Genomic DNA, 13185 nt, shown 5'->3' on the forward strand with positions numbered 1-13185 from the left:
ATGGTCCAGGTTTACGGATAATTAACAAGTATGTAGTCACGATCCATGTATTTTGCATTACACTAGGAAATTAATAAAATCAACTACAACTATTATGATACTCATTGTCAAAGTTTAGCCACTACACTAACTGTTATGTTTACTTATCGAACGACATACAAAAATTATATTTGGGAAAGAATAATGCTAGGAAGACTAAAGTTATAGACTAAATTTGCAAACTAAATGATGTGTCACCAATAAAAAATGAGCTCTCTTATCAACGTTTAAGTAATAATCTAATAATAAACTTACATATCATTTATTTTACAAAATTTAATATATAAATTTAATTTCCGTAGCATTACTCATTTGAAAAAACTGGTAACGAGACAAACAATACGTATACCCATCAATATTCCATTTGTTGCACGTATACAGGGATATGAGAAAACGAAAAATCAAACACAGAAACTCGATTGCATAAATAAATAAAAGTTTCCCACTTCAACTATAAATTCCTTGCAAAAACCCTACAGTTACGTATAGTACGTAAGAAAATTAATAATCATGCAAGGTGAGACGGGAGGTTGTATGACAGATGAAGAATTTAATTGAACTAGTTTAATTAATAATTAGGGTTTCTGCATTCGTCGTGTCGGGACAGACATGGACACTCTCAACGCCCACGCGCCCCAAACGGCAAGTGGGTCTATTTTTCCCTTCAAATTTCATGGGGCTGCTCACTGCTCAGATTATCGGAAACAGACGATCCCCACTCGCACTGGAAAAACCAGATGACATTTCTAACTTATAAATCACAAAAAAAAAAAAAATAATAATAATAATAATAATAAAAAAGAAATATGGAAATATATATACAGAAAGCCTCTCAAATTTTAATATCTTCATACATCCGAAACATAACAGTGAAGATTTTCTTTAGATAATTAGTGAAATACTAAAAATAAAAAGAAAAATTATGGCGAGAGAGATAATTAGAACGAACGGTGAGAGGGAAAAACACAGAGCGACGCCGTAACGAATAGTGCTTCTCTTCACAGCCACATGGGAGGAGGTTCATTGAGATCAATAGGCAAACCACGTCGGACCAGTCCCAGAAACAACGCCGTACTGCCGAAACCCGAACCTTCCGGGACCGTATCATTACTGCCGCCGGCGGGGGCATTTCCCGCTACACCAACTGGAGTTTGCTGAGGTTCCCTCCTTGCCATCAACGGCGGCGTATCAGTTGTTGCCCCATCGCTGCCCATGTCGTTGAGGACGCCGGTGTGGAGGAAGTCGACGAGGCGGCCGGAGTGGGAGGCCCAGTGGGTGGCCGAAGGAGCGTTGAGGTCGAGGGAGATGCCGCTGGGGATCGGCGCAGGAAAGTTGGTCTTGGCCTTGGCACCACGGAGCGTCCTGGCGGCGCCGTCGTATGCGAGGGCGGCTTCCTCCGGCGTGTCGAATGTGCCTAGCCAGACCCTCGTCTTCTTCCACGGGTCCCGGATTTCTGCTGCGTACCGGCCCCACGGCCGCTTCCTAACGCCCCGGTAGTGGCCCTCGCGGGAGGAAGACGGAGCAGCTGCAGTCGCCATGGAAATATCTAGATAGAGAAAGAAGAGAGAGAGAGCGCAAAGCTTTTGAGTGAGAAAGTGTGAGAGAGAGGGGGTTTTGAGAGAAGTTGAATGGCTGTGGAAAGTGAAAAATAGGGGGTCCCACTCAGACACCCGTAATCGTCGGCTGGACGGCACGGCTCCATCCAACGTCTATATATATATACTGATTGTTTTGATTGGGTTATGCGTTCTATTTTTATTTGTTAATTACTTGGGCCGTTGGATTGATATCAGGATTGGAGATTTGGGCTCTTGTGCGATCGAACGGTGCTGGTGTGAGCGCGAGAGAGTGTTGCACGTGAGGAGGGTGCATGGGGCCCAATAGTAAAGCGTGCCGCCGCCTGAGCAGACGTGTGGGTTCCTGTGGCGCGGTGATGTAAGCCCTACCGATATTGTACGGCGCTGCGGTCGGGCTCAGCGGCGCCTGCCATATTTTTGGTTTTTTTTTTAATTTATTATTATTATTTGGGAAAGTTGGTGAAGTGGGGCCCGGGGTGGCGTATCGGATAGTGGATTGGATAGAAACGGTTGTTTAGTTGTGAGGAGAGGGGACACGTGGCGGGTATAGAGGCGGTGTCTGAGTTGGAGGAGACAGAGGGCGAGTTGGGTAGACCCGTTGAATTGAGTTTGGGGCGGGTTTCTGAGATGGGCTGCTGCCGGGTAGGCTTGCGTCGATGGCGTGTTTGACTGGGTTTTGGGTTAGGGTGCGGGTGTGCGACCACTGACCCACTGACTGCTGACCCAACGTACAGATATCTGAAGGAGATAATCGTACGGTTGGTAAACGAGTAAAGGACTGAAGCTCTCATCCTCCGTAAGCAACTCACGGGAACCTGAGCTGTTTTTTTAGTTATTTTGTTAAATATCATGTCGGATCTCTGAATTTTGGAGGGTTGACACGTGTGGTGGTAGTGGAACATGCTTCTTGTGCGTAAGAAGTTTGGGAGAAGATTGATTACTCTTATCATTAGCGTTAGGTTATACTCATAACTCTAAGTCGGAAGGATATACGGGTAACACATAACTACCGGTTACCACATGTATAAATTTACGCTGAAAATTACGGATTGTACACCATTGAAAACTGTTGGCAACGGAGGTCGAACTTGAATTTAGTAATGTGGTTTACTATAGCAACAAGCCGTTAATGTAATTGGCAATTTCTAGAGCTTTGCAATTTACTCTTGGTCTTTAAGTTATTAATTTGAAACTGTTAACATGGCATTATTAACTTGAAATACCGTCAACATGGCGTTCCATTAGTATGTAAAGTCTTCTCTAATACTGGGCATGGACCGTATATATCTTTCATAAAAGTCCTCTCGTTTACTTTGGTATACCAACATCAAGAGAGAGACAAAGACACAAACACGTACACCCTGTTGCAAATAAGTTTTTTGTGCTCGACGATCCCCAAAACCTGAATGTGTGACATTCAAACGTTGAACAATTTCTTATAAGTCTAATTTAGTATTCTACATTCTATATGCATCACTTCCGCTATCTGTTAAAAATCTTAACCAAAACTGAAAAGAAAGAAAATAATTAGACCAAATGTACAAGTTTTTTCTTTTCCCTTTGTTCTACAGCATGTATGGCAAATCCCACGGGGGATCCGAACTTCTGTACGTGACTCTAAGGCCCATGTAAACAGATCAAAAGCTTCAACTATATTGGGCTCTGGGCCGAATGTCGTTTCTAATCATGTAAGCAAAATAGGCCCAGTCTCTGCTGCCGTTCTAGATTGGCCGTGATGATTGTACTGCCTGTTCATCTGGATGTCACGTGACAAATGCGTCCTCGCCTTTGCATACGGAGCGTCTCTTGCTGCACAAGCCAGATCAGAATTTGAGAAAACATTAGTGTATTTATGCTAAAGCCTTCCAGGAGTTGTAACGTAACATGCAAGGAAGTAATGTAATTTCAACGACCGTCTTATGCGGTCGGATTTTGCTTAAGAGATTAAACATCCTTACCTGCAATTTGTTGTACTCTAAGGATGTTCTGCCGCCTTTTCCAACAGCATATCGAACCTATAACGAGAAGTAGGAAGGCAGCCAAAACACCAAACCCAATTCCAATCTTTGCTCCGGCTGTGAGGTGTGGCCCACACGTAGGTAGTCCTGGTATACCGCATAGTCCATGGTTATCTGTGAAACTGAACCAAAACCAAATATGGAGTTCAGTAACAGTATACAAACATTTCTATTTATGTTAACATTTGCAAAAGCCCAAAAAGCGTGCAGGTTATGCGTGTCTAATTCTTACTTGAAGCTTGCTCTGTGCAAAAGCCTGCCTCCTAGAGCAGCTGGGACCTTTCCGGACAGAGAATTGCTATTGACATTACTGCAACACGACAACTTAAGTTAAGAGTCTTCTTCCTACACATTTTGGTTTCATACAACTGTAAGTTGCGTTATAATATGTCTTACAGTGTTTGCAACGAGGTCAACTGTCCAAGCGTTTCAGGAATTGACCCATTCAAGGAATTGAACGACAAGTCCCTGCAAAGGAAGGAGCATGAGTGTTTTTAATTATGAAATTCAACTGTGGTAACCACAACCCTTGGATACGCTGCCCAGGAAAAATAAATAAATAAAACATTTTACACTTTCTGATAAGAGAATATATGAGCTGCACTTACAATACTTCTAAGCTTGTTATCTTTCCGAGTGAGGAAGGAATGGGCCCTTGCATGCTATTTCCGCTCAAATTTCTGTAAGTCCACAAGGTAAAACCAAACATGTGTTGAAAAGGCTGTAAAACACTTCTAATGCCTAGCTGTCTCACTTTATGCAAAGAGTACCATTTCATCGAAGTTTAGCATGTCAAGTTGAATAAACAACAACGATGCCAAACAGAAGCTTGCAAAGTTTAAATTTTTATTCAAAGCAAGCCTTAGAGAGGAACTCACATGCTTTGTAGATGACGTAATTTGGATATGTCATTCGGCAAGAATCCCTTCAGCCCTTGGTTGTCCAGAGCCCTGTGCATGCAGAGTTAAACACTCATTGCCAAAAGGATGTACAAATGGCAATGGAACAAACAAATGCTAAGGTGCTTTCTTCAGGCATTATGAGAATAACTCTTTAACACTGCACTGAAAGATTTTTCTTTTGCATACAAATGTAGCTAATACGAAAATGCATTTCCGTTCCATTCACCCATGCATGCACAGACTAACAATGGACTTATGTAGTGGAAAATGGTGCTGGAACATAAAAAGTGCTAAGATTCCGATTTGTTGAAACGAATATTCTTGTGACTTGTTTGATGCGAAGGAATCAGTGAAATGAATAAACTATGGTAACGAAAGAAGACTAAAGATTATGACAAATGGACACAATTCAAGTGGCTGAAGCACATCAGGACTACATTCATGAACACTAGATGATTTTCACCCACAGAGTTATCAATTGTTATGGCTCTCAAAAGTCAAATAGAAAAGGCCAAAAAGCCTCCTCTAGAGAAATAACTGAACCAATAGAGAATTAAACATTAACTCGGCTGACCAGAAGCCATTAGAAATTTAGGACACAAATATAGGGAATGGGTCAAGACTAAATAACGAGGGGGCACAAGATGTCATAATGAAATGCCATAGCTAAATTAACACGATGCATTGAAATACATAGTGCAAAACGCATTGGTTCTGTACATGATGTCATAGTTGGCCAGATACTTCCCCTGTCAAATAAGCAACTAAGTATATGATATTTGTTCTAATGCCCTTATTCCTTGTTCTTTACCAAGTCCAACAGGAGGAAAAAAAAAGGCTGCTTGTTCACAGCAAAGAACAATAGGAACTGAGGAAGGTAGACTAGATGCTCAGTGGGCCAAACTGGCTTACTTTTAACACCTTGTGTACTTCGAATTTGAAGGTATACAGTACGAAATAAACATACTTTCACAAGGCAACAAAGAATTTAAATATATACGATTTCCTTATAAATGAATCTCAGAAGGGTAACAGAATACATCAACTGGTATACAACCTGTCATGCTTATGGTTGTCTGAAGATCCACACTATTCAGACTTACATTTATCAGGCTTTTTAAATATTTGAAAGCAAAGTTGTTTGCATGTCTTTTTATTGTCTGATGTTTGCACTTCTAGCAGTTAAAAAATAAAGAGACTAGAAACTGAAGAACATGAGCAATGTGAAGCATAAATGCATTTGTACTATAAATGAGAAATAAGATCAAATAAGAGAAAAGAAATGAGGTTAAGGATCAAGAAATTACAGTCCGTCGATGACCCATTTGTTGCTTGTTCTATCAAACTGGCAATCGGCTCCACTCCATGGATGTTGTTGGGGAACACATGGATCACCATTCCACCCCAACCGAACAGGAAGCCCCAATGTTTTCTTCAATGACAGTAACGCATTAACTGGAATTTTTTTTATTGTGAAAAAGAAAAGGGAGAGAAATTAATTACAGTTTCAATAGAGTTTTCTTCAATTACAGTAACGCCTTGACTTCTGATATATACAGTCTATAGCTTTTCAAGATATAAATAAGACGCACTGAAAAAAATCTCTAACAGAAAACATGTGGTCAAGATGTTTTCAAAAGCATTAGCATAAACAAAAACAGATTAATTGATTTGTGAAATATCAAATAGTTCATCTGTAACACTTGCAAAACTACATCATTAAGCATTATTTAATTGTGTGCATGCTACATGATCAGCATTATTGTTTCGTGTATGACATATACATATTGCTATAGACGCTAGAGAAAGTTGAAACTAAACTTAGATAAACATAGAGTAGCACAAATGTACCTTCGTCTGATAAAGTTTTCGACTCGGCCATTATAACCTCAAAGATCTCAATGGCATTGATTATTGCACCACCTTTTTTAGGGTGCAAAGTTATGGTTAAGGTCCTCCCGCTTACGGCAACAGTTGTGTTAAGTACAAGAGCAGCATAACGGTCCCCACTCAATTTGATAACATCCACATCTTCAAATACAGTGTCACCATTAATCAGGATATCAAATACCCTTTGGCCTACACCAGTGATCGAAGCATCAATCTCAGCAAAGTGCAACCAAATGGAGTAGTTTCTGTTGGGATCCACATCCAGGGTATATTCTAAGTCGAGCTGACTATCAATACTCACAAGTGCTTGTTTATAAAGAGCAGCTGGGTAGAAGTTTGGTGGACTTGAAGCCTGCTTAATGGTTCCCTGAGTGGATCTGCGTGTATCAGCAATCTGACCAAAAGTCATTATATAATTCCAAAATCTATCCCCACCCCATTGATCGCCGTTGTAATCCACACCAAACTTTGCGTCTTCAACACCACAGCTCAATCTTTTTGCTGTTCTAAGGATTATTCCTTCAGATACTTGCTGGCTAAACTGGTATGCTCTTTCATCAATCTGAAGAATTTCAATGGCAAGAATTGCCGGATCCCCATGACCAGTACTATGGAAGCAGATAGACACAGATCCATCTCTCAAATATACAAGCGCTTCAGAAAATACTTGATCATCGTGGGTACTCCAACCAGATTTTAAAGAGGTAATTTGAGTTCCCTCGACAGAAATATCAAATAAAGGTTCGTTGTCATAGTTTGGTAGTGCAATCGACCCAAAGAAAATCCTGATTACATAGTGCCCATGGGGAACTCTATTGATCATGTAACAATTTTCGGGACCTTCGGAGAGGGGAAAATAGCGAAGTGTATCAAGTGGAGGAGTGATAAAACTCGGGAGGGTCGCATTAAAAGGTATCCCCCCTGAATAATCAAAATCCTTAAACCATGTGGTATTGGATGGTTTTGTAATCACATTCTCCCGAGCTCCACAGCTTATGCGCATAGCAAATGGCGCTGTACTCAGAAGCATATTACACAAGTTAAAACCAAAATCCGAACAGGAAGACAATGTAAAGCATCAGGTCATATCTCTAAGCTTTATAAACATGTGTTGTGTGCATCATGGCTAACAAATCGTAATACCAACTTCACCAAACATGTGACAGAGACCAAATCTTCTCCAAATTTGAGAATGCATTTTACAGTGTCCTAACTGCTAACTGATGTGAAAGCAGATAACGATACTTATGCATTTTGTGGTAATCGCCTCATTCAGTAAAAAGACAAAGCAAGAAGAAAATTGAAAAATTCACCAAATACGTTGAGAGCCCAGTGAGCATAATGTACCATCTGCAATTAATACACAAATGCAAAGCTCTCTGTTTCCAGTAAAAAATCTTAATCATCAGCTTTGCATTTCCCGTTAATGACGAAACAAAACCTACATTAAGCATTGGTTTAGGCCATTCTCTGTTTCCAATTAGCAGATTCCTTTCCTTTTCCATAAGTAATTCAAGTTCATTGACTTTTCCTTTTAAAAATATTCCAGAAAAAAAGCATAACACTTAAATTATTTTCCACTTTTACTCTCCGATTCACTTCCATTTCTTCAAAAAACATCAAATTCCATACAAATAATAGAGAAAAATCACGAGATCTCCACCAAAATTACACTAAAAACTAAATGAATTAGCATCAGTACGCAGTTCAAACTAAATCATCAGTCCAAAATTGACTCCAACTCCAACACACTGAAATTTCACTTCAATTTTCAACACTCCAAGAATCAAAACAGCAGCACGAATTGCGAAGCAGCAATGCAATCGAGAATCGAAAAGCAAAACCAAAAGTTCACGAGCACTCACCGGGTCTCGCCGAAGCGACTGAAAAGACAGGGCAGCAGAGGAGAAGCAGCAGCCATGGAAGAGGAAGACGAAGACGATGAACAGACCTAGCCAAATGCTTTAGCTCCGAACCACGCAACGCGCATGTGCCATTTGCTTTTCTCATTCTCCCTGATTATTCCTCTAATTTTGCTTTCCGATTTCACACTCACAGCGAGAGGTGAGGAGAGAGAGAGAGCAAATGAACGTGTATGCAACTCGTCAGTGCGTAATTACAGTTGGGATTTAATTTTTTTCTTGATTTGTTGACTCCCGGAAAAATAGAGGAGATATCATTAATCTCCTGCGGTGGTTTTACGGAATCTTGGTGAAGGTGCACTTATCGGACGGCAAAGATGGCTCCACGGTCTACCAGATATTCTTTATTTTCGATGGTTGGGTAGAGGACACTGCACGTGACAAGGCTAACGTGGTGAATAGTGAGGCAGGTTCACGTGGAATTACCGGTTTATTTTTTTATGTCCATTTTTTTTTTGTCGGAATATTTAAAGCCGATTTGCCAAATTGTTAGTGTCGTTTGGCCAATAGGATCCTCTCCGAATTATTTTGATGAGAATTTGAGGATTCATGAATTGTATACGTTTATCGTATATTGTGGATCAATTTTTATCAAACATTGTTTATGTTTATTTTTAAATAAAAAATTTTAAAATGATTTCTAACCGCACGATGTATGATGAACGAACATAATTCACGAATTTTTGAAATCCTCACAAAGAGGATCCGAACTGATCGATTGGGTTTCGTTTTGGGGTGCAAATTGTAACATTTTTTTTTTCTTCTGTTAAACAATAAATTTTGGTATATTAGATATTAGATTAATTACGAATGAAATTCGTATCCACGTCATCATGTAATGACTCAACTCCTTTCCATTACTATAGTAAAATGGCACTTACCAAATTATAACATTCTGTTTTTTCGGAAATATAATCTTCTCCCATCACTTTCTTTTTGGAAATTAATTTTCTCCATCGATTTAGGATTACGTTGATCTTTATCCCTAATCAGATACGGATAGTTTGTTTTTAAAAATTAAAAAATTGGTATTATTCGAATTTACACTTGTATGTTAGTTGTTTCAGATTTAACTATAATATTTACATATATTTACTATTTAATACAATAAATTGGATTTGTTTGTATGTGGTTGTATTGATCGGACTGCTAAGGGTGGTCACGAGTTGGTTGGATAAAGTTTTAACGTGACTGTCCCGCTAATGAAATATAAATTATATTGTTAAAGAATATTATAACACATTAATTTATAATACTATGCGATAATGACCAACTAAAATATTTCGAGTTTGTGGACTTTATGATTAGGGAACTTTTATTTGAACCCATACAACCTCTTTATACACTCAACTTACTCTCTACACTCATATTATTTTTAATTAAACTATTGATATCTCTTTAAATCCAAATTTACTATCTAAATCACCCTCACAACCCAATTCAATATGTAAGTTTATCTTTACACTCATTCAAAACATTAAAAACCACGTAAAATTCAACACAATTTTAAACTTACGGGTTGACAATATGTAATTGCCGCCAAAGATTCATTTGCCCAATAGATTAAAAGACTATCTTTGAGTTCCTATTTCTTCTGATTTCTTGGTTCACAACGCAGAACATTGGCAACAACTTGTTTCCCCTCATTGACAATGTTGTTGCTACTAGTCCAATACTTTTGTATATACATACCTATCTTAAGAATAGGTTCAGTAGCAACACAAGCCAACTTCAGCACAAACCAAGCTGCTCTTCTTGCTCTCAAATCCCCACCCAGGCAACTTATCACTTCTTGTTGAGCTGGAATTCAAAAACAACAATTTTGGTGGTACCTTGCCACCAGAATTGTCTCATCTACACAAGTTGAAGTTGATTAGCTTTAGTTCAACGACTTGAATCTTTAATGGAACCATTCCAATACATTTACGTATGTGTTGATTTTTCAGGAATTCCAAACTTGATTGGCAGTAAAGATTAGGTGGAGTGGTTGTTTGTGCAAGCTAATGCTAAACAACTTAAGTGGTAGTTTACCAGACAATATATGCCAACATCTTCCAAGTGTTCAAGGGTTGCATTTGCCGCACAACCAGTTTGATGTGGGGTGAATGTAGGATAAACATTGTAAAGTGTTTGATTATTGGGTGTGAATTTATTAATAAATTTTAGTTTATTGTTAACTTTACCTTGTACTTAATTGTAATTATGTACAAAGTAAAAAAAACAATTCATATTTAAAATTTAAGTTCGGTGTCAAAAAATATTATATGACTTCAAATAAAATTTATTTTATAAATATTATAATACGTTAATCGATAACACTGTGTGATAATGACCAACTAAAATATTTCAAGTTTGTGGACTTCCGGTTTTGAAGTTTGACTCCTTTACAGGATCATCCTGTGCGCATTGCGCAATCGTCGGGGGAAGGTTTTGTGATGAATAAGCAAACACATTATAAGGCCATATCTCGCAAATTCTTGAATAAACCCACCCCAAAACCCAACTAATCCCACTCCACTTTCATATTTTTCTTTTATCTTTTTTTTTTCATATATTTTTTTCTGTATTTTGTGGATATTGAGGCAGAAAACCATAAAAAGAATTCACTTTTTCTATAAAAAAATAAAGGAGAATTAATATGATATTCTTGAAGAAGGATACAATCTTGGGCAAATGGTAAATAAGTAAGAGCTCGTTTGGAAGTATTTTTAAAATAACTGAAAACAGTTTTGGTGAAATTGTTTTGTCCAAAGTGCTATTTTGAAAAGGCACATTTTCAAGATCCACTTAAATTTTCACTTAGAAATGGTTTCAAAAATATTTTCATAAAGGACGCTTTCAGAGAATTGAAAAGCATTTATAAACACACCCCGAACAGCTGGACTAGTGAACTAGTAGCGACTTGATCCATGTAGAATTAGACGAGGCGAACTACGAATTAGAGCCTTGACTCGTTTAAATCGTACAAGAGTGTCTTATAATAAAATGATAATTTGCAAGTGATGGATTGCCATAGTTATTAAAGTCCTCATCTTTAACTCACTTGTGGTTCAAACCCTCCTCATAATATAAATTAAATTAAAATACCGTTTGTATTAAAAGAATGATAAATTAGTCACAGTATGATTTAAGATGTGGATGGTGGCATTCGATTAATTATTAAATTTTCATTAAAAGTGGGAGATTTGATAGGTATCTCCTTTTCGTTTCTTTTTTTAAATGATGAGAAATAGACATCTTTTGTCTCCATTCATGGACCAGTTTGTAGGTGTGTTATAAATTATCACACTAATTTGCCCCGATGGAGTCCTTCAATTTAGTCGTGGTGGGATTTTATTGACATTTGCTATTGTGAGCATGCAATTTCATTTATGGGGACGATTTGATATAAATTTTGTGGTTAGGGAATCAAGACACATATTTCGTAATTATTTTAATATATGTTTCAAGTAAGTAAATGTGTCATCAATTAGGACTTCTATGTCATACCACAAAATTCGAGTAACCGACATTAGCTAGTAAATTTAGGGTTTAACATTTAAGATAAAAAGGAATTAGCTTTGTACATCAATACTAGAACAACCCTTTTATTTTATTTTATTTTTGACAAACAACAGTGTTAGTGGGTTAAATTGTTAGTTGTTAGAGAGAAAGAGAATCGACGAAGATTAAACATGCACCATAATGTATAAGTATAATTACTTTCTACCCACAGCCGTAAAGCACTATCTACCTGAAAAGTTTATCCCTTTAATGAGCAATGATTGTTGCATTCAGCCAAAACAACATTCTAAAGCCTTATGCGAAAATAAAACTACATTCTATCAAATGCAACTCCCATGGTTTCACCATAAGTAAGGTCTGGTCATGCATCGCATGTAGGTACTTCATCATTCGAGAGAGTTTTTTTGTCACCAATTAATTCACCACATGTCAAATGTCAATTAGACATTGTTGTAAGAGCCTACAGAAAATCTCTTCCATTCTTTTATATATCACAAAGATCAGAGCTATCATCGTTGCGCACAAAGATCAGAGCCTTTAACTTCATCATCACTATATAAAATGATTAGTTATTTCAGAAGCGGTTTGGGTTCTGAATAAAATTACCCATACCAAGCAAAGAGTTAGAAGATGCGATAACGATGGACTTCATGTTCCAACTCTTAGTTGGTATGACTAATTATATTATTAGTGATACCCCAGAAGATGTTTCAAAGATAATGCAGCCAAAAGAATGCTTTCACAGTTTTGACTCTTTGAGACTGCTGCCATGGCAAGCAACAACTTGCACATGTATATGACATACAATATTCGATCGAACAGAAGAAAAACGTCACAGAATAAATATAAAAGGGAAGAAGGAAGAAAAGAAACGTGTTAGGCACACCCTACATAATGTTTCTTCTCTTTTTCTTGGATTTTTCGACGGCATCGAATCTGGTTTAAAATATGGCAAATCACTTTTTTTCTTTCTTTCTTGCAATGTACGTCATAGTGAGGTTCATATCCGTTAATCATCCGATCTATTAAGCATCTACCCAGATACTTATTTTAACGAGTAAGTTGAGTCGCTCTGTTTGTGTTAGCTTGGATTTAGTCTTCCCCAAACATTTTCGTCAGTCCAAAATCTGAGATGTTGGGGTTCATAGTTGAATCCAATAGAACATTGCTAGCTTTTAGAGCCCTGTGAATGACTTTCAGTCTTGAGTCTTGATGAAGGTATAAGACCCCTCGAGCGATTCCAACAATAATGTCACTGCGCTTTTCCCGGTCCAACAATGACATTCTACTTTCATCTGGTCCAAAAACATAAATTCAAAGTATGAAGAGTAAA

At 37.8% G+C, this 13185-nt stretch overlaps 2 protein-coding genes across 2 annotated transcripts; both read right to left on the bottom strand.

Annotated features, from left to right (window-relative positions):
* Nucleotides 1–833: 833 nt before the first annotated feature.
* On the bottom strand, nt 834–1708 carry LOC137730021 (ethylene-responsive transcription factor 12-like). The gene has a single exon (XM_068469090.1). It carries the CDS (start codon nt 1575–1577, stop codon nt 1038–1040), a length of 540 nt encoding a protein of 179 aa, XP_068325191.1. The 5' UTR covers nt 1578–1708; the 3' UTR covers nt 834–1037.
* Nucleotides 1709–3027: 1319 nt separating this feature from the next.
* Nucleotides 3028–8535, bottom strand: LOC137729144 (receptor-like protein 4). Its single transcript, XM_068467988.1, has 9 exons — nt 8292–8535; nt 6388–7440; nt 5844–5991; nt 4513–4584; nt 4243–4314; nt 4031–4102; nt 3867–3944; nt 3575–3756; nt 3028–3425 (listed from the first exon to the last, which is right to left on the bottom strand). Exons 1-9 carry the CDS (start codon nt 8434–8436, stop codon nt 3301–3303), a joined length of 1947 nt encoding a protein of 648 aa, XP_068324089.1. The 5' UTR covers nt 8437–8535; the 3' UTR covers nt 3028–3300.
* Nucleotides 8536–13185: the final 4650 nt, after the last annotated feature.

The sequence above is a fragment of the Pyrus communis genome, chromosome 3 (genome assembly GCF_963583255.1).
Source record: "Pyrus communis chromosome 3, drPyrComm1.1, whole genome shotgun sequence".
NCBI lineage: Eukaryota > Viridiplantae > Streptophyta > Magnoliopsida > Rosales > Rosaceae > Pyrus > Pyrus communis.

Bases quoted from the DNA above. Each gene is read 5' to 3' on its own strand.
- LOC137730021 (XM_068469090.1), bottom strand. From the start codon at position 1,577: ATGGCGACTGCAGCTGCTCCGTCTTCCTCCCGCGAGGGCCACTACCGG.
- LOC137729144 (XM_068467988.1), bottom strand. From the start codon at position 8,436: ATGAGAAAAGCAAATGGCACATGCGCGTTGCGTGGTTCGGAGCTAAAG. The intron at 4,315-4,512 runs GTGAGTTCCTCT...GTGGACTTACAG, and splicing joins TTACGTCATCTACAAAGCAT to AAATTTGAGCGGAAATAGCA. The intron at 3,945-4,030 runs GTAAGACATATT...GTCGTGTTGCAG, and splicing joins TTGACCTCGTTGCAAACACT to TAATGTCAATAGCAATTCTC.